The sequence below is a fragment of the Ascaphus truei genome, unplaced genomic scaffold, assembly GCF_040206685.1.
Source record: "Ascaphus truei isolate aAscTru1 unplaced genomic scaffold, aAscTru1.hap1 HAP1_SCAFFOLD_3440, whole genome shotgun sequence".
Classification (NCBI taxonomy): Eukaryota; Metazoa; Chordata; class Amphibia; order Anura; family Ascaphidae; genus Ascaphus; species Ascaphus truei.
In genome coordinates, this window is record NW_027456443.1 from 1 (window position 1) to 19,384 (window position 19,384).

The 19,384-nt window shown below is 55.6% G+C and overlaps 1 protein-coding gene across 1 annotated transcript; it reads left to right on the top strand.

Annotated features, from left to right (window-relative positions):
• Positions 1 to 1,551: 1,551 nt before the first annotated feature.
• On the top strand, positions 1,552 to 19,321 carry CHRNB1 (cholinergic receptor nicotinic beta 1 subunit; the record flags this gene model as incomplete). The annotated part of the gene is made up of 11 exons (XM_075583633.1): positions 1,552 to 1,646; positions 8,305 to 8,444; positions 10,545 to 10,589; positions 11,035 to 11,144; positions 11,568 to 11,676; positions 12,466 to 12,613; positions 14,641 to 14,832; positions 15,720 to 15,943; positions 16,468 to 16,640; positions 17,336 to 17,483; positions 19,308 to 19,321. Coding segments are annotated over exons 1-11 (1,361 nt in total), but the record flags the coding sequence as incomplete, so codon positions are not given.
• Positions 19,322 to 19,384: the final 63 nt, after the last annotated feature.

The window sequence follows — 19,384 nt, forward strand, 5'->3', positions numbered from 1 at the left end:
CTATATATCACCTATACCTCTGACAAGACACCCAGCTGTAAATGTATATATAGAGATAAACCAGTATAAACACATATCAGATGTATATATTCTAACTATCTATAGATGTGTGTATATATATATATATATATATATATATAGATAGATATATACACCAAAATATTTACACATTTTCTAAGACCTGTGCCTATACTGTATACTGTATGTATATATAAATAAACGGTATATATATATATGATTCTTGAGCTGTGTGATTACTTTCTTTTATAGTACATTCTGTATGTGCTTAGATTGAGGCTGATATATATATATATACACACACACACACACACACACACACGCACACGCACACGCACACGCACACACACACACACACACACACACACAGACACACACACACACACACACACACAGACACACAGACAGACACACACACACACACACGCACACGCACACGCACACGCACACACACACACACACACACACACAGACACACACACACACACACACAGACACACAGACACACAGACAGACACACAGACACACAGACACACAGACACACAGACACACAGACACACAGACACACAGACACACAGACACACAGACACACAGACACACAGACACACACACAGACACACAGACACACAGACACACAGACACACAGACACACAGACAGACAGACACACACACAGACACACAGACACACAGACACACAGACACACACACAACTCATCCGTAACAGTGTATCGTGTATCCGGTATGCGATCAGATCGCGGCGTTTTCGTCTCCGGGCGCGTTTCCGCAGGAGCGGGAGGCACTGGGTCAGCGCGGTATCCATGATGCGATCAGATCGCGGCGTTTTCGTCTCCGGGCGCGTTTCCGCAGGAGCGGGAGGCACTGGCTCAGCGCGGTATCCATGATGCGATCAGACTGCGGCGTTCTCGTCTCCGCACGACTTTCCTTAGTACACACACACACAAATATAGGGCCCCTGAGGAAGTCACACACATGACGAAACGCGTCGGGACGCTTTGTTTGACGTGCTGACGTCACCACTGAGAGACGGCGCCGGTGCGAGGAGCAGGACTCGCGGCGGAACCTCACAGCCTCTGTGGGCGCGCCGGATACGCCGCGCGGACGAGGCTGATAACTCCGCGGACTGTAACTACGGCGCCGCATCGCCCGGTGCGATTCGGAGGAATATTCCGTGGGAGCCTCGTGTGGCGGAACGACACTATACACACCTATCGGTGACATCACCAGCACAGAGATATACCTCTGATATACCGCGGTTATTCCCGGTCCTCGTGTGCGCGCCGGGCCCGGAGGCGGTCTGCGTTCATACCGGATTACTTTTGTGTCGCCGAGTTACGCTGGATCTTGCGCTTCTTTTTCTTATTTATATATATATATATATACACACACACACACATATCTCTGGCATGGAAGGGGTTACGTGTGCGGGACAGGGGGGACAGGTGCGGGGGGGGGGGGGTGACAGTCACAGACACGTTCGGCAGCTGCGGCCAATACCGGCTGCGGTGACACACGGGACACAGAGAGAGTGCGCGCAGGGGGACAAGCTGACATGGAGGCGGCGGGGAGAGGGGCGCTGGGACTGATCGTGTGGGGGGCCCTGCTACACGGTGAGAGGGGGGAGGAGAGGGGTGGGGAGAGGAGAGTGGGGGTGGGGAGAGGAGAGAGGGGGTGGGGAGAGGAGAGTGGGGGGTGGGGAGAGGAGAGGGTGGGGAGAGGGGCGCTGGGACTTATCGTGTGGGGGGCCCTGCTACATGGTGAGAGGGGGGGGGAGAGGAGAGGGGCGCTGGGACTGATCGTGTGGGGGGCGCTGCTACACGGTGAGGGGGGGTGGGGAGAGGAGAGTGGGGGGTGGGGAGAGGAGAGGGGGTTGGGAGAGGGGCGCTGCTACACGGTGAGAGGGGGGAGAAGGGGGACAGGCTGACATGGAGGCTGCGGGGAGAGGGGCGCTGGGACTGATTGTGTGGGGCGCTGCTACATGGTGAGAGGGGGGAGGAGAGGGGGGGAGAGGAGAGGGGAGAGAGGCGCAAGGACTGATTGAGTGGGGCGCGCTGCTACATGGTGAGAGGGGGAGGAGAGGAGAGGTGGGGGGGAGAGGAGAGGGGAGAGGGGCGCTGGGACTGATTGTGTGGGGCGCTGCTACATGGTGAGAGGGGGAGGAGAGGAGAGGTGGGGGGGAGAGGAGAGGGGAGAGGGGCGCTGGGACTGATTGTGTGGGGGCGCTGCTACATGGTGAGAGGCGGGAGGAGAGGAGAGGTGGGGGGGAGAGGAGAGGGGAGAGGGGAGAGGGGCGCTGGGACTGATTGTGTGGGGGCGCTGCTACATGGTGAGAGGGGGGAGGAGAGGAGAGGTGGGGGGGAGAGGAGAGGGGAGAGAGGCGCTGGGACTGATTGTGTGGGGGCGCTGCTACATGGTGAGAGGGGGGGAGAAGAGGAGAGGTGGGGGGGAGAGGAGAGGGGAGAGAGGTGCTGGGACTGATTGTGTGGGGCGCGCTGCTACATGGTGAGAGGGGGGAGGAGAGGAGAGGTGGGGGGGAGAGGAGAGGGGAGAGAGGCGCTGGGACTGATTGTGTGGGGGGCGCTGCTACACGGTGAGCGAGGGGGGGTGAGAGGGGACAGTGAGGTGACAGATGTGAGAGAGGGGGACAGTGAGGTGAGAGAGGGGGAGAGTGAGGTGACAGATGTGAGAGAGGGGGACAGTGAGGTGACACATGTGAGAGAGGGGACAGTGAGGTGACAGATGTGAGAGAGGGGGACAGTGAGGTGACAGATGTGAGAGAGGGGGACAGTGAGGTGACAGATGGGAGAGAGGGGGACAGTGAGGTGACACATGTGAGAGAGGGGACAGTGAGGTGACAGATGTGAGAGAGGGGACAGTGAGGTGACACATGTGAGAGAGGGGACAGTGAGGTGACAGATGTGAGAGAGGGGGACAGTGAGGTGACAGATGTGAGAGAGGGGGACAGTGAGGTGACAGATGGGAGAGAGGGGGACAGTGAGGTGACAGATGTGAGAGAGGGGGACAGTGAGGTGACAGATGTGAGAGAGGGGACAGTGAGGTGACAGATGTGAGAGAGGGGGACAGTGAGGTGACAGATGTGAGAGAGGGGGACAGTGAGGTGACAGATGGGAGAGAGGGGGACAGTGAGGTGACAGGTGTGAGAGAGGGGACAGTGAGGTGACAGATGTGAGAGAGGGGGACAGTGAGGTTACAGATGTGAGAGAGGGGACAGTGAGGTGACAGATGTGAGAGAGGGGGACAGTGAGGTGACAGATGTGAGAGAGGGGGACAGTGAGGTGACAGATGTGAGAGAGGGGACAGTGAGGTGACAGATGTGAGAGAGGGGGACAGTGAGGTGACAGATGTGAGAGAGGGGGACAGTGAGGTGACAGATGGGAGAGAGGGGGGACAGTGAGGTGACAGGTGTGAGAGAGGGGGACAGTCAGGTGACAGATGTGAGAGAGGGGGACAGTGAGGTGACAGATGTGAGAGAGGGGGACAGTGAGGTGACAGATGTGAGAGAGGGAGGGGGACAGATGTGAGAGGGGGACAGTGAGGTGACAGATGTGAGAGAGGGGACAGTGAGGTGACAGATGTGAGAGAGGGGACAGTGAGGTGACAGATGTGAGAGAGGGGACAGTGAGGTGACAGATGTGAGGAGAGGGGACAGTGAGGTGACAGATGTGAGAGAGGGGACAGTGAGGTGACAGATGTGAGAGAGGGGACAGTGAGGTGACAGATGTGAGAGAGGACAGTGAGGTGACAGATGTGAGAGAGGGGGACAGTGAGGTGACAGATGTGAGAGAGGACAGTGAGGTGACAGATGTGAGAGAGGGGGACAGTGAGGTGACAGATGTGAGAGAGGGGACAGTGAGGTGACAGAGATGTGAGAGAGGGGGACAGTGAGGTGACAGATGTGAGAGGGGGACAGTGAGGTGAGAGAGGGGACAGTGAGGTGACAGATGTGAGAGAGGGGGACAGTGAGGTGACAGATGTGAGAGAGGGGACAGTGAGGTGACAGATGTGAGAGAGGGGACAGTGAGGTGACAGATGTGAGAGAGGGGACAGTGAGGTGACAGATGTGAGAGAGGGGACAGTGAGGTGACAGATGTGAGAGAGGGGGACAGTGAGGTGACAGATGTGAGAGAGAGGGACAGTGAGGTGACAGATGTGAGAGAGGGGGACAGTGAGGTGACAGATGTGAGAGAGGGGACAGTGAGGTGACAGAGATGTGAGAAGGGGGACAGTGAGGTGACAGATGTGAGAGAAGGGACAGTGAGGTTACAGATGTGAGAGAGGGGACAGTGAGGTGACAGATGTGAGAGAGGGGACAGTGAGGTGACAGATGTGAGAGAGGGGGACAGTGAGGTGACAGATGTGAGAGAGGGGACAGTGAGGTGACAGATGTGAGAGAGGGGACAGTGAGGTGACAGAGATGTGAGAGAGGGGGACAGTGAGGTGACAGATGTGAGAGAGGGGGACAGTGAGGTGACAGATGTGAGAGAGGGGACAGTGAGGTGACAGATGTGAAAGAGGGGGACAGTGAGGTGACAGATGTGAGAGAGGGGACAGTGAGGTGACAGATGTGAGAGAGGGGACAGTGAGGTGACAGATGTGAGAGAGGGGACAGTGAGGTGACAGATGTGAGAGAGGGGACAGTGAGGTGACAGATGTGAGAGAGGGGACAGTGAGGTGACAGATGTGAGAGAGGGGACAGTGAGGTGACAGATGTGAGAGAGGGGACAGTGAGGTGACAGATGTGAGAGAGGGGACAGTGAGGTGACAGATGTGAGAGAGGGGACAGTGAGGTGACAGATGTGAGAGAGGGGACAGTGAGGTGACAGATGTGAGAGAGGGGACAGTGAGGTGACAGATGTGAGAGAGGGGACAGTGAGGTGACAGATGTGAGAGAGGGGACAGTGAGGTGACAGATGTGAGAGAGGGGACAGTGAGGTGACAGATGTGAGAGAGGGGGACAGTGAGGTGACAGATGTGAGAGAGGGGACAGTGAGGTGACAGATGTGAGAGAGGGGACAGTGAGGTGACAGAGATGTGAGAGAGGGGGACAGTGAGGTGACAGATGTGAGAGAGGGGGACAGTGAGGTGACAGAGATGTGAGAGAGGGGACAGTGAGGTGACAGATGTGAGAGAGGGGACAGTGAGGTGACAGATGTGAGAGAGGGGGACAGTGAGGTGACAGATGTGAGAGAGGGGACGGTGAGGTGACAGATGTGAGAGAGGGGACAGTGAGGTGACAGATGTGAGAGAGGGGGACAGTGAGGTGACAGATGTGAGAGAGGGGGACAGTGAGGTGACAGATGTGAAGAGGGGGACAGTGAGGTGACAGATGTGAGAGAGGGGACAGTGAGGTGACAGATGTGAGAGAGGGGACAGTGAGGTGACAGATGTGAGGGAGGGGACAGTGAGGTGACAGATGTGAGAGAGGGGACAGTGAGGTGACAGATGTGAGAGAGGGGACAGTGAGGTGACAGATGTGAGGAGAGGGGACAGTGAGGTGACAGATGTGAGAGAGGGGACAGTGAGGTGACAGATGTGAGAGAGGGGACAGTGAGGTGACAGATGTGAGAGAGGGACAGTGAGGTGACAGATGTGAGAGAGGGGGACAGTGAGGTGACAGATGTGAGAGAGGACAGTGAGGTGACAGATGTGAGAGAGGGGGACAGTGAGGTGACAGATGTGAGAGAGGGACAGTGATGTGAGAGAGGGGACAGTGAGGTGACAGAGATGTGAGAGAGAGGGGACAGTGAGGTGACAGATGTGAGAGAGGGGGACAGTGAGGTGAGAGAGGGGACAGTGAGGTGACAGATGTGAGAGAGGGGGACAGTGAGGTGACAGATGGGAGAGAGGGGGACAGTGAGGTGACAGATGTGAAAGAGGGGACAGTGAGGTGACAGATGTGAGAGAGGGGACAGTGAGGTGACAGATGTGAGAGAGGGGACAGTGAGGTGACAGATGTGAGAGAGGGGGACAGTGAGGTGACAGATGTGAGAGAGGGGACAGTGAGGTGACAGATGTGAGAGAGGGGACAGTGAGGTGACAGAGATGTGAGAGAGGGGGACAGTGAGGTGACAGATGTGAGAGAGGGGGACAGTGAGGTGACAGATGTGAGAGAGGGGACAGTGAGGTGACAGATGTGAAGAGGGGGACAGTGAGGTGACAGATGTGAGAGAGGGGACAGTGAGGTGACAGATGTGAGAGAGGGGACAGTGAGGTGACAGATGTGAGAGAGGGGACAGTGAGGTGACAGATGTGAGAGAGGGGACAGTGAGGGTGACAGATGTGAGAGAGGGGACAGTGAGGTGACAGATGTGAGAGAGGGGACAGTGAGGTGACAGATGTGAGAGAGGGGACAGTGAGGTGACAGATGTGAGAGAGGGGACAGTGAGGTGACAGATGTGAGAGAGGGGACAGTGAGGTGACAGATGTGAGAGAGGGGACAGTGAGGTGACAGAGATGTGAGAGAGGGGGACAGTGAGGTGACAGATGTGAGAGAGGGGGACGGTGAGGTGACAGATGTGAGAGAGGGGACAGTGAGGTGACAGATGTGAGAGAGGGGACGGTGAGGTGACAGATGTGAGAGAGGGGACAGTGAGGTGACAGATGTGAGAGAGGGGGACGGTGAGGTGACAGATGTGAGAGAGGGGACAGTGAGGTGACAGATGTGAGAGAGGGGGACAGTGAGGTGACAGATGTGAGAGAGGGGACAGTGAGGTGACAGATGTGAGAGAGGGGACAGTGAGGTGACAGATGTGAGAGAGGGGACAGTGAGGTGAGAGAGGGGACAGTGAGGTGACAGATGTGAGAGAGGGGACAGTGAGGTGACAGATGTGAGAGAGGGGGACAGTGAGGTGACAGATGTGAGAGAGGGGACAGTGAGGTGACAGATGTGAGAGAGGGGACAGTGAGGTGACAGATGTGAGAGAGGGGACAGTGAGGTGAGAGAGGGGACAGTGAGGTGACAGATGTGAGAGAGGGGACAGTGAGGTGACAGATGTGAGAGAGGGGACAGTGAGGTGACAGATGTGAGAGAGGGGACAGTGAGGTGACAGATGTGAGAGAGGGGACAGTGAGGTGACAGAGATGTGAGAGAGGGGACAGTGAGGTGACAGATGTGAGAGAGGGGACAGTGAGGTGACAGAGATGTGAGAGAGGACAGTGAGGTGACAGATGTGAGAGAGGGGACAGTGAGGTGACAGATGTGAGAGAGGGGACAGTGAGGTGACAGATGTGAGAGAGGGGGACAGTGAGGTGACAGATGTGAGAGAGGGGACAGTGAGGTGACAGATGTGAGAGAGGGGACAGTGAGGTGACAGATGTGAGAGAGGGGACAGTGAGGTGAGAGAGGGGACAGTGAGGTGACAGATGTGAGAGAGGGGACAGTGAGGTGACAGAGAGGGGACAGTGATGTGACAGATGTGAGAGGGGACAGTGAGGTGACAGATGTGAGAGGGGACAGTGAGGTGACAGATGGGAGAGAGGGGGACAGTGAGGTGACAGATGGGAGAGAGGGGGCAGTGATGTGACATGTGAGAGAGGGGACAGTGAGGTGACAGAGATGTGAGAGAGGGGACAGTGATGTGACATGTGAGAGGGGACGGTGAGGTGACAGAGATGTGAGAAGGGGGGACAGTGAGGTGACAGATGTGAGAGAGGGGACAGTGAGATGAGAGAGGGGACAGTGAGGTGAGAGAGGGGACAGAGAGGGGACAGTGAGGTGACAGATGTGAGAGAGGGGACAGTGAGATGACAGAGATGTGAGAGAGGACAGTGAGGTGACAGATGTGAGAGAGGGGACAGTGAGGTGACAGATGTGAGAGAGGGGGACAGTGAGGTGACAGATGTGAGAGAGGGGACAGTGAGGTGACAGATGTGAGAGAGGGGACAGTGAGGTGACAGATGTGAGAGAGGGGACAGTGAGGTGACAGATGTGAGAGAGGGGACAGTGAGGTGACAGATGTGAGAGAGGGGACAGTGAGGTGACAGATGTGAGAGAGGGGACAGTGAGGTGACGGATGTGAGAGAGGGGACAGTGAGGTGACAGATGTGAGAGAGGGGACAGTGAGGTGACAGATGTGAGAGAGGGGACAGTGAGGTGACGGATGTGAGAGAGGGGACAGTGCGGTGACAGATGTGAGAGAGGGGACAGTGAGGTGACAGATGTGAGAGAGGGGACAGAGAGGTGACAGATGTGAGAGAGGGGACAGAGAGGGGACAGTGAGGTGACATGTCCCCGATGTCCCCTCCCAGGCGTGGAATCTGCTCAGATTGAGGGGGACCTGCGGGACAAGCTGTTCCAGAATTACCACGCCAACGTCCGTCCCACGAAGACCCCGGAGGAGAAGGTGGCCGTGCACGTGGGGATGACACTGGCACAGCTCATCAGCCTGGTAAGGGCAGGGGTCCACTACAAAGACCAGCATGCACGGCACATCCCATGCCCGAGAGAGCTCGGGACCACAATGCATTGCTCTGCTCTTATTCATGACCTTTGAACCCTCAGCGTCCGCCATTCCGTTTCCCATCGAAATAAATGCAGACCTCTATGTTGGGTGCAACTGGCCACAGCCACGACCCACGCCAACGCCATGACCTGGGACATTACCCACACCACCGTGACCTGACCCAGGACACGTCCAATACCACCGCTGTGACCTGACCCAAGACCCACGACCCACGCCAACACCATGACCTGGGACATTACCCACACCACCGTGACCTGACCCAGGACACGTCCCATACCACCGCTGTGACCTGACCCAAGACCCACGCCAACACCATGACCTGGGACATTGCCCACACCACCGTGACCTGACCCAGGACACGTCCCATACCAACGCTGTGACCTCACCCAAGACCCACGCCAACACCATGACCTGGGACATTACCCACACCACCGTGACCTGACCCAGGACACGTCCCATACCACCGCTGTGACCTGACCCAAGACCCATGACCCACGCCAACACCATGACCTGGGACATTACTCACACCCCCGTGACCTGACCCAGGACACGTCCCATACCACCGCTGTGACCTGACCCAAGACCCACGACCCACGCCAACACCATGACCTGGGACATTACCCACACCACCGTGACCTGACCCAGGACACATCCCATACCACCGCTGTGACCTCACCCACGACCCACGCCACGGCTTGACCCATGCCCCCACAGTCACCTGACCCATGACACTGCCGTGGCCTGACCTATTACCCATGCCCCCGCCACGACCTGACCCATGATCAGTGCCACCGCCGTGACCTGACCCAGCGGGCCGTCGTGGTTCGCAACACCTGGTGTCCATCTACGTGTCACACCCTTAGGCCGTGACCCAGGGGCGACCCCTGTGCGGCCCCTCACACACCTCCCCATTTCACCACCTGGGCAATACTGACCCGTCCCCGACCAACTAATATTACACCCGCAAACCTTTACCATCACCTCGTGTATAAATATATATATATATATATATATATATATATATTGTGATGCCTCCGTCACGTTGCGGGGTCTTGTGTCCCATATTCAAGGCAGGAAACTCTATATTTCATTGTACAGGGTTTTATTTACAGGGGATAAACAAAACAACCAGAGGCCTACTGTCCCTTTAATAAAACGAAGCATAAAAATAACACCTACTCCTCTTAGGAGACTGACTACACCGCAGCTCCCTCTCTGATTGTCCTTATCTGTTTTTGTTGGGGACTCGGGCCCCAAGAGAGTCCAGGAAATCCTTCTCTGGATCCAATCACCTGGACAGGACAGGCCTGCTTCCACAGCAGCCTCATGTCCTTCACTCTTCTGCGGCTTGTTCTTCCTGGGTGTGTAACCCAGGCAGTCCCAGCAGGCCCTGCGACCAGCGTCCAGCAGGCCTGGGGGACTGTGCCTACCAGCTTCCTCCTGGCTGGGGAAAAAGGGTCTCTCCCGCCCCGTCTCTGGGGGAAACGATCTCACTGTGTGCAGGCCACCTCCTGCCGTTTAACTCCCTGGTGATGCAGGAGTCCCACCTGCTTCATTTGTTTCAGGTGAAGCGAGCTCCCACAGAGGAATTTAACCCCCTGCACGCTGGAAAGCGCACGAGCTGCACTACTCCAGCACATAGACTATATATATATATACCTATATCTATAACAGGTTATATACATCGTCATACACTGATACTAAAGGGGGCGGCGGGCGGGAGCCTTGTTGGGGAAGACTTAACCTGGGGAGACTCTGGTGGGTCACAGGCTGATGCCCCTTAAATACCCCTCCGCCTCCCTCTATCTCCCCACCTGTCACTCATGGCTCCTCGGGTCAAGGGTCATATAACCATTTCCCAATTGGTCTGGGCTGTCTTTAATCTCTCTCCTCCTCTCTCTCCCCCCGTCCCTCCCTCTCCCTCCGTCTCCCTCTCCTCCTCTCTCTCCTCTTTCTCTCCCACTCTCCCTCTCCCCCCTCCCCACTCTCCCTCTCCTCCTCTGTCTCCCCCCTCCTCCATTTAAGAATGAAAAAAATGAGGAACTCACCACGAAAGTGTATATGGATATGGTATGTCTCTTATAGGGTGTCTCGTTCCATATCCCATTATATAAGGGGCAGTCCCCTCTCTCCCCCTCCACCCCCTTTAATCATTTCCCTCTCTATGTATCTCTCTCCCTCTCCTCCCCATCTCTCCCTTTTCTCTCTCTCTCTCTCTCCCTTCCCCTGACTCTCTCTCTCTTCCCTCCTCTCTTTTTCTCCCCCCCCTCCCTTCTCTCTCTCTCCCCCCCCCTCTTCTCTCTCTCTTCCCTCCTCTCCTTTTCTCCCCCCCCTCTCCCTTTTCTCTCTCTCTCTCTCTTCCCCTGACTCTCTCTCTTCCCTCCTCTCTTTTTCTCCCCCCCTCCCTTCTCTCTCTCTCTCTCCCTCTCCCCCCCCCCTCTTCTCTCTCTTTCTTCCCTCCTCTCTTTCCCCCCCCCCTCTCCCTCTTCTCTCTCTGCCCCCTCTCTCCCCCCAGGAGTGGAGGGATTATCGCCTCTCATGGAATCCCGCACAACATGGTGGTATTGAGTCTCTGCGCATCGCGTCCGATGACATCTGGAAGCCAGATATCGTCCTGATGAACAAGTGAGTGATGGGGAGAGGGAGAGGGGGGGTGGGGGGGGAGAGGAAGAGTGAGTGAGGATGAGGGGGGGGAAGAGAGAGGGAGGGGTAAGGGGGGAGAGACAGGAGGGAGAGTTAGTACAAGAGACAAACACATACAGTACATTCTCTCTCTCCCCCGTCTTTTTATTTGTTTGTCTCTTGCACTAATTCTCCCCGTCTTTCTCCCCCCCTGCTCTCTCCCCCTCTCTCTCCCTCTCCCCCCCCCTCTCTCTCCCTCCCCCCCTCTCTCTCCCTCTCTCTCACCTCTCCCTCCCTCTCTTTCCCTCCAACTCATTCCACCCCTCCTCTCTCCCCCCTCACTCTTACCTCCTCCATTGCCCTCACGTCCTCCTGCACCCCTCTCCCCCTCCCTCTCCCCCTCTCCCTCCTCCCCCCCTCTCGCAGTAATGACGGTAACTTTGACGTTGCGTTACCGGTTGAGGTACTTGTCACATCTCAGGGAAAAGTCACCTGGATCCCGCCCGCCCTGTACCGCAGCAGCTGCAGCATCGAGGTGTGTGCCAGTCCTAGAGGTGCCAGGCTCTGCACCCCCTGTGCCAGTCCTAGAGGTGCCAGGCTCTGCACCCCCTGTGCCAGTCCTAGAGGTGCCAGGCTCTGCACCCCCCTGTGCCAGTCCTAGAGGTGCCAGGCTCTGCACCCTCCTGTGCCAGTCCTAGAGGTGCCAGGCTCTGAACCCCCCTGTGCCAGTCCTAGAGGTGCCAGGCTCTGCACCCCCCTGTGCCAGTCCCAGAGGTGCCAGGCTCTGCACCCCCCTGTGCCAGTCCTAGAGGTGCCAGGCTCTGCACCCCCCTGTGCCAGTCCTAGAGGTGCCAGGCTCTGCACCCTCCTGTGCCAGTCCTAGAGGTGCCAGGCTCTGCACCCCCCTGTGCCAATCCTAGAGGTGCCAGGCTCTGCACCCTCCTGTGCCAGTCCTAGAGGTGCCAGGCTCTGCACCCCCCTGTGCCAGTCCTAGAGGTGCCAGGCTCTGCACCCCCTGTGCTAGTCCTAGAGGTGCCAGGCTCTGCACCCCCCTGTGCCAGCCCTAGAGGTGTCAGGCTCTGCATCCCCCTGTGTCAGTCCTAGAGGTAATAGGCTCTGTGTTCTTGTTGCCAGTCCTAGAGGTGCCAGACTCTGTATCCCCCTGTACCAGACCTAGAGGTGCCAGGCCCTGTATCCCCCTGTGCCAGTCCTAGAGGTGCCCGTCTCTGTCTCCCCCTGTACCAGTCCCAGGCTCTGTATTCCCTGTACCAGTCCTAGAGGTGCCAGTCTCTGTATAGTCCTAGCGGTGTCCCCCCCCCCCCAGGTGAAGTACTTCCCCTTTGACTGGCAGAACTGTACTATGGTGTTCCGGTCCAACACGTACGGGTCGGAGGAGCTGACGCTGCTCCACGCGCGGGACGCCAGGGGGCAGGAGGTGACGCAGGTGGTCATCTTCCAGAACACCTTCGAGGGTGAGTGAGGGGCACCTGCAAGGGTGTGGGGGGAGGGAGGGGGTTTATGGGATGGGGCAGTTTGCCATGGGGTATTTCTGTCCATAATTCAAATCACTACCTGTATTGGTCAGTAAGCCCATCGGTCAGTAAGCCCATCGGTCAGTAAGCCCATTGGTCAGTAAGTCCACTGGTCAGTAAGCCCATCGGTCAGTAAGCCCATCGGTCAGTAAGCCCATCGGTCAGTAAGCCCATCGGTCAGTAAGCCCATCGGTCAGTAAACCCATCAGTAAGTAAGCCCACTGGTCAGTAAGCCCATCGGTCAGTAAGCCCATCGGTCAGTAAGCCCATCGGTCAGTAAGCCCATCGGTCAGTAAGCCCACTGGTCAGTAAGGCCATTGGTCAGTAAACTCATTGGTCAGTAAGCCCATTGGTCAGTAAACCCTTTGGTCAGTAAGCCATTGGTCAGTAAGCCCATTGGTCAGTAAACCCATTGGTCAGTAAGCTCAATGATCAGTAAGCCCATTGATCACTAAGCCCATTGGTCAGTAAACCCATTGGTCAGTAAGCTCATTGGTCAGTAAGCTCATTGGTCAGTAAGCTCATTGGTCAGTAAGCCCATTGGTCAGTAAACCCACTGGTCAGTAAATTCATTGGCTCGCAGGCTTACAATGCATTGGCCAAAGGGTTAAACTAAATGACCCTTTTTCAGTTGTTGTATATGTCTCCTCCCATTCCCCATGCGCCCATTACCTTATATACTATTCCCCATGCGCCCATTATCTTATATACTATTCCCCATGCACCCCATTACCTTATATACTATTCCCCATGCACCCCATTACCTTATATACTATTCCCCATGCTCCCCATTACCTTATATACTATTCCCCATGCGCCCATTATCTTATATACTATTCCCCATGCGCCCCATTACCTTATATACTATTCCCCATGCGCCCCATTACCTTATATACTATTCCCCATGCGCCCCATTACCTTATATACTATTCCCCATGCGCCCCATTACCTTATATACTATTCCCCATGCGCCCCATTACCTTATATACTATTCCCCATGCGCCCCATTATCTTATATACTATTCCCCATGCGCCCCATTATCTTATATACTATTCCCCATGCGCCCCATTACCTTATATACTATTCCCCATGCGCCCCATTACCTTATATACTATTCCCCATGCGCCCCATTACCTTATATACTATTCCCCATGCGCCCCATTATCTTATATACTATTCCCCATGCGCCCCATTACCTTATATACTATTCCCCATGCGCCCCATTACCTTATATACTATTCCCCATGCGCCCCATTACCTTATATACTATTCCCCATGCGCCCCATTACCTTATATACTATTCCCCATGCGCCCCATTACCTTATATACTATTCCCCATGCGCCCCATTACCTTATATACTATTCCCCATGCGCCCCATTACTTTATATACTATTCCCCATGCGCCCCATTACCTTATATACTATTCCCCATGCGCCCCATTACCTTATATACTATTCCCCATGCGCCCCATTATCTTATATACTATTCCCCATGCGCCCCATTATCTTATATACTATTCCCCATGCGCCCCATTACCTTATATACTATTCCCTATGCGCCCCATTACCTTATATACTATTCCCCATGCGCCCCATTACCTTATATACTATTCCCCATGCGCCCCATTACCTTATATACTATTCCCCATGCACCCCATTATCTTATATACTATTCCCCATGCGCCCCATTACCTTATATACTATTCCCCATGCACCCCATTACCTTATATACTGAGAGGATATTGATAGGGTATTGATAGGATATTGATAGGGTATTGATAGGATATTGATAGGGTATTGATAGGATATTGATAGGATATTGATAGGGTATTGGTAGGGTATTGATAGGATATTGATAGGGTATTGATAGGATATTGATAGGGTATTGATAGGATATTGATAGGGTATTGATAGGGTATTGATAGGATATTGATAGGGTATTGATAGGGTATTGATCTCCCGGCAGAGAACGGGCAGTGGGAGATCCGTCACCGCTCGTCCCGTAAGAACACGCTCCCGAACGACCCTTCCTACGAGGACATCACCTTCTACCTGGTCATTCGCCGCAAGCCGCTCTTCTACATCGTTAACATCGTCGTCCCCTGCATATTAATTACCATCCTGGCCATATTCGTCTTCTACCTCCCCCCGGACGCAGGTCAGCACGGAGTGCCAGCTCTTGGGCCCAGCCCTAACCCTCTGTGTATACCCGTGTTATACTTGTAACGGGAAGTCCCTGTTTTCCCCCTTCCTCTCTCTGCCCCACTCTCACCTCTCTCTCCCCTCCTCTCCCTGCCCCACTCTCACCTCTCTCTCCCCTCCTCTCCCTGCCCCACTCTCCCCTCCTCTCCCACTCTCACCTCTCTCCCCTCCTCTCTCACTTCCTCTCTCCCCCACTCTCACCTCTCTCTCCCCTCCTCTCTCCCCCACTCTCTCACTTCCTCTCCCCTTCCTCACTCTCACCTCTCTCTCCCCTCCTCTCTCACTTCCTCTCCCCTTCCTCTCTCTCTCCCTCCCTTTCCTTTCTCTCCCTTCTCTCTCTCCCCCCTCCCTCTCTCTCTCACATCTCTCCCCTTCCTCTATCTCCCCCTCTCACTTCTCTCCCCTTCCTCTATCTCCCCCTTTCTATCTCTCCTTCCCCTATCTCACTCCCCTTCCTCTCTCTCTCCCTCTCACTCCCCTTCCTCTCTCTCACTTCTCTATTTCTCCCCCTTGCTCACTTCTCTCTCTCCCCCTCTCTCGCCCCCTCTCTCACTCTGTCTCTCTCCTTCCCCTTTCTCACTCTCCTTCCTCTCTCCCCTTCTCTCACTTGTCTCTCTCCCCCTTCCTCTCTCTCCCCCACTCCCCATCCTCTCTCTCAACTTCCTCTCACTCCTTTTCCACTCTTTTGCTCTCACTCCCTGCCCTCTCTCTTCTTCCCCTCCCACTCACTCTCCCTTCAATTCCCTCCCACTCCCTCTCTCTCACTCCCTCTCTCTTCTTCCCCTACCTCTCTTTCTCTCCCTCCCACTCACTCCCCTCCTTATCTCTTCCTCCCTCTCTCAGGTGAGAAGATGACCCTGTCTATCTTTGCTCTCCTCACTCTCACTGTCTTCCTCCTGCTTCTGGCGGATAAGGTCCCTGAGACCTCGTTAGCCGTCCCCATCATCGTTAATTACCTCGTGTTCACTATGACACTCGTCACCTTCTCTGTCATCCTGAGCGTTGTCGTCCTCAATCTCCATCATCGCTCCCCAAATACTCATCTCATGCCCCCGTGGGTGCGCCAGGTACCTATCCGTCCATCCATCCATCCATCCATCTATCATCTTTCTATCCATTCATCTATCATCTATCCGTCCATCCATCCATCATCTATTCATCCATCTTTCATCCATCCATCTATCTATCTATCTATCTATCTATCTATCTATCTATCTATCATCTATCCGTCAATCCATCCATCTATCTATCTATCTATCATCTATCCGTCCATTTATCTATCTACCCATATATCTACCATCTATCTATCCATCTACCCATCTATCTATCTTCTATCTAACCATCCATCCATCATCTATCCACACACCCATCTATCCGTCCATCCATTGATCTATCTACCTATCTATATGTCCATCCATCCTTCTATCTACCTATCTATATACCTAGCCGTCTGTGTGTCTGTCTGTCCATGTGTGTATCTATCTGCGTCTGTCTGTCTATATGTCTAATCTATCCATCTGTCCCGCCTGCCTGTCTATTCCTGTCTATGTCTGTCTGTCTATCTATCCGTCTGTTTCTCTCCCCCTTTCAGATATTTATTCTCCACCTCCCTCGTTACCTGCGAATTCGAAGACCCAAACCTGAGCCCCCCCTCCCAGTGGCTCCGCCCCCTCGTCCCGCCCAAACCGTGACATCATCGCGTCATGCGGACGAGTATTTCATCCGCAAACCGGAAAATGACTTCATCTTCCCCAAACCGGACAGGTATACTGTATAGTGATACTAAGTTTATATAATATGCACGCTGCACTGTATAGTGATCCTGAGTATTATAATAACACTGAGTAACACGAAGAGAGCTGGCAGTGTAGGCTCCTATATCAACAGGGAGTTAAACGGCAGGAAGTGGCCTGCACACATTGAGATTGTTTCCCCCAGAGAGGGGGAAGAGACCTGTTTCCCCAGCCAGGAGGAAGCTGGTAGGCACAGTCCCCCAGGACTGCTGGTCACTGGGACTGCCTGGGTTACACACCCAGGAAGAACAAGCCGCAGAAGAGTGAAGGAAGTGAGGCTGCTGTTGAAGCAGGCCTGTCCTGTCCAGGTGATTGGATCCACAGACGGATTTCCAGGACTCTCTTGGGGCCCGAGTCCCCAACAAAACAGACAAGGACTTTGATATTGTCATATAGTATATCTGTAAACAGGACTGTGGGTTTTGGGCTGGGATGTGTAGACAGTCTCCTAAGAGGAGTAGGTGTTATTTTTATGCTTTGTTTTATTAAAGGGACAGTAGGCCTCTGGTTGTTTTGTTTGTCCCCTGTAAATAAAACCCCATACAACACGAAATATAGTTTCCTGCACACAAGACCCCGTAACGTGACGGAGGCATCACAATATCTATACACTAATAATGAACACGCCACACTGTATGATGATCCTGAGTACCTCTCTTCTCACAGGTATCAGGCAGACTCTTTCTCCCGGGACCTGCGCTGGTTTTTGGAGGGTCCCAGTTTGGGTCTCACGCTGCCTCCCGACCTGCAATCCGCCATCAGCGCCATCAGATACCTCGCCCAGCAACTGCAGGAGCAGGAGGACTATGATGCAGTGAGTGGGAGCGACGCTCTGCAGGAGGGAGAGGGGATAAGGGAGCGACGCTCTGCGGGAGGGAGAGGAGATACGGGAGCGACGCTCTGCGGGAGGGAGGAGATAAGGGAGCGACGCTCTGCGGGAGGGAGAGGGGCTAAGGGGAGCGACGCTCTGCGGGAGGGAGAGGAGATACGGCAGCGACGCTCTGCGGGAGGGAGATAAGGGAGCGACGCTCTGCGGGAGGGAGAGGGGATACGGGAGCGACGCTCTGCGGGAGGGAGAGGGGATAAGGGAGCGACGCTCTGCGCAAGGGAGAGGGGATAAGGGAGCGACACTCTGCGGGAGGGAGAAGGGATAAAGGAGTGATGCTCTGCGGGTCTCTGGCAGGGAAAGGGGATACGGAAGCGATGCTCTGCAGTCTCTGGCAAGGAGAGGGGATAAGGGAGTGATGCTTTGCGGGAGGGAGAGGGATAAGGGAGCGACGCTCTGCGGGAGGGAGAGAGGATAAGGGAGCGACGCTCTGCGGAAGGGAGTGGGGATAAGGGAGCGACGCTCTGCGGGAGGGAGAGGGGATAAGGGAGCGACGCTCTGCGGGAGGGAGAGGGGATAAGGGAGCGACACACTGCGGGAGGGAGAGGGATAAGGGAGCGACACACTGCGGGAGGGAGAGGGATAAGGGAGCGACACACTGCAGGAGGGAGAGGGATAAGGGAGCGACACACTGCGGGAGGGAGAGGGATAAGGGAGCGACGCTCTGCGGGAGGGAGAGGGATAAGGGAGCGACGCTCTGCGGGAGGGAGAGGGGATAAGGGAGCGACGCTCTGCGGGAGGGAGAGGAGATAAGGGAGTGATGCTCTGCGGGTTTCTGGCAGGGAAAGGGGCTAAGGGAACAACGCTCTGCGGGAGGGAGAGGGGATAAGGGAGCGACGCTCTGCGCGAGGGAGAGGGGATAAGGGAGTGATGCTCTGCGGGTCTCTGGCAGGGAAAGGGGATACGGAAGCGATGCTCTGCAGTCTCTGGCAGGAGAGGGGATAAGGGAGCGACGCTCTGCGGGAGGGAGGATAAGGGAGCGACGCTCTGCGGGAGGGAGGATAAGGGAGCGACGCTCTGCGCGAGGGGATAAGGGAGCGACGCTCTGCGCGAGGGGATAAGGGAGCGACGCTCTGCGGGAGGGAGAGGGATAAGGGAGCAACGCTCTGCGGGAGGGAGAGGGATAAGGGAGCGACGCTCTGTGGTAGGGAGAGGGGATAAGTGGGCGACGCTAGAGGGAGTGGGGATAAGGGAGCGACACTCTGCGGCAGGGAGAGGGGATAAGGGAGCGACGCTCTGCGGGACGGAGAGGGGATAAGGGAGCGACGCTCTGCGGGAGGGAGAGGGGATAAGGGAGCGATGCTCTGGATCCCCCTCTCCAGTTGAAGGAGGACTGTCAGGGAGAGGGTATAAGGGAGCGACGCTCTGCGGGAGAGAGAGGGGAAGGAGTGGGCGACGCTCTGCGGGGTGCAGAATTAATGGATTCCCCTCTCCAGTTGAAGGAGGACTGTCAGGGAGAGGGGATAAGGGAGCGACGCTCTGCGGGTCGCTGGCAGGGAGAGAGGATAAGGAGCGACGCTCTGCGGGAGGGAGAGGGGAGGAGTGGGCGACGCTCTGCGGGGGGGCAGAATTAATGGATCCCCCTCTCCCCAGCTGAAGGAGGACTGTCAGGGGAGAGGGGATAAGGGAGCGGGGAGGAGTGGGCGACGCTCTGCGGGAGGTAGAGGGGAGGAGTGGGGCGACGCTCTGCGGGAGGGGAGGAGTGGGCGATGCTCTGCGGGGTGCAGAATTAATGGATCCCCCTCTCCCCAGCTGAAGGAGGACTGGCAGGGAGAGGGGATAAGGGAGCGACGCTCTGCGGGTCGCTGGCAGGGAGAGGGGATAAGGGA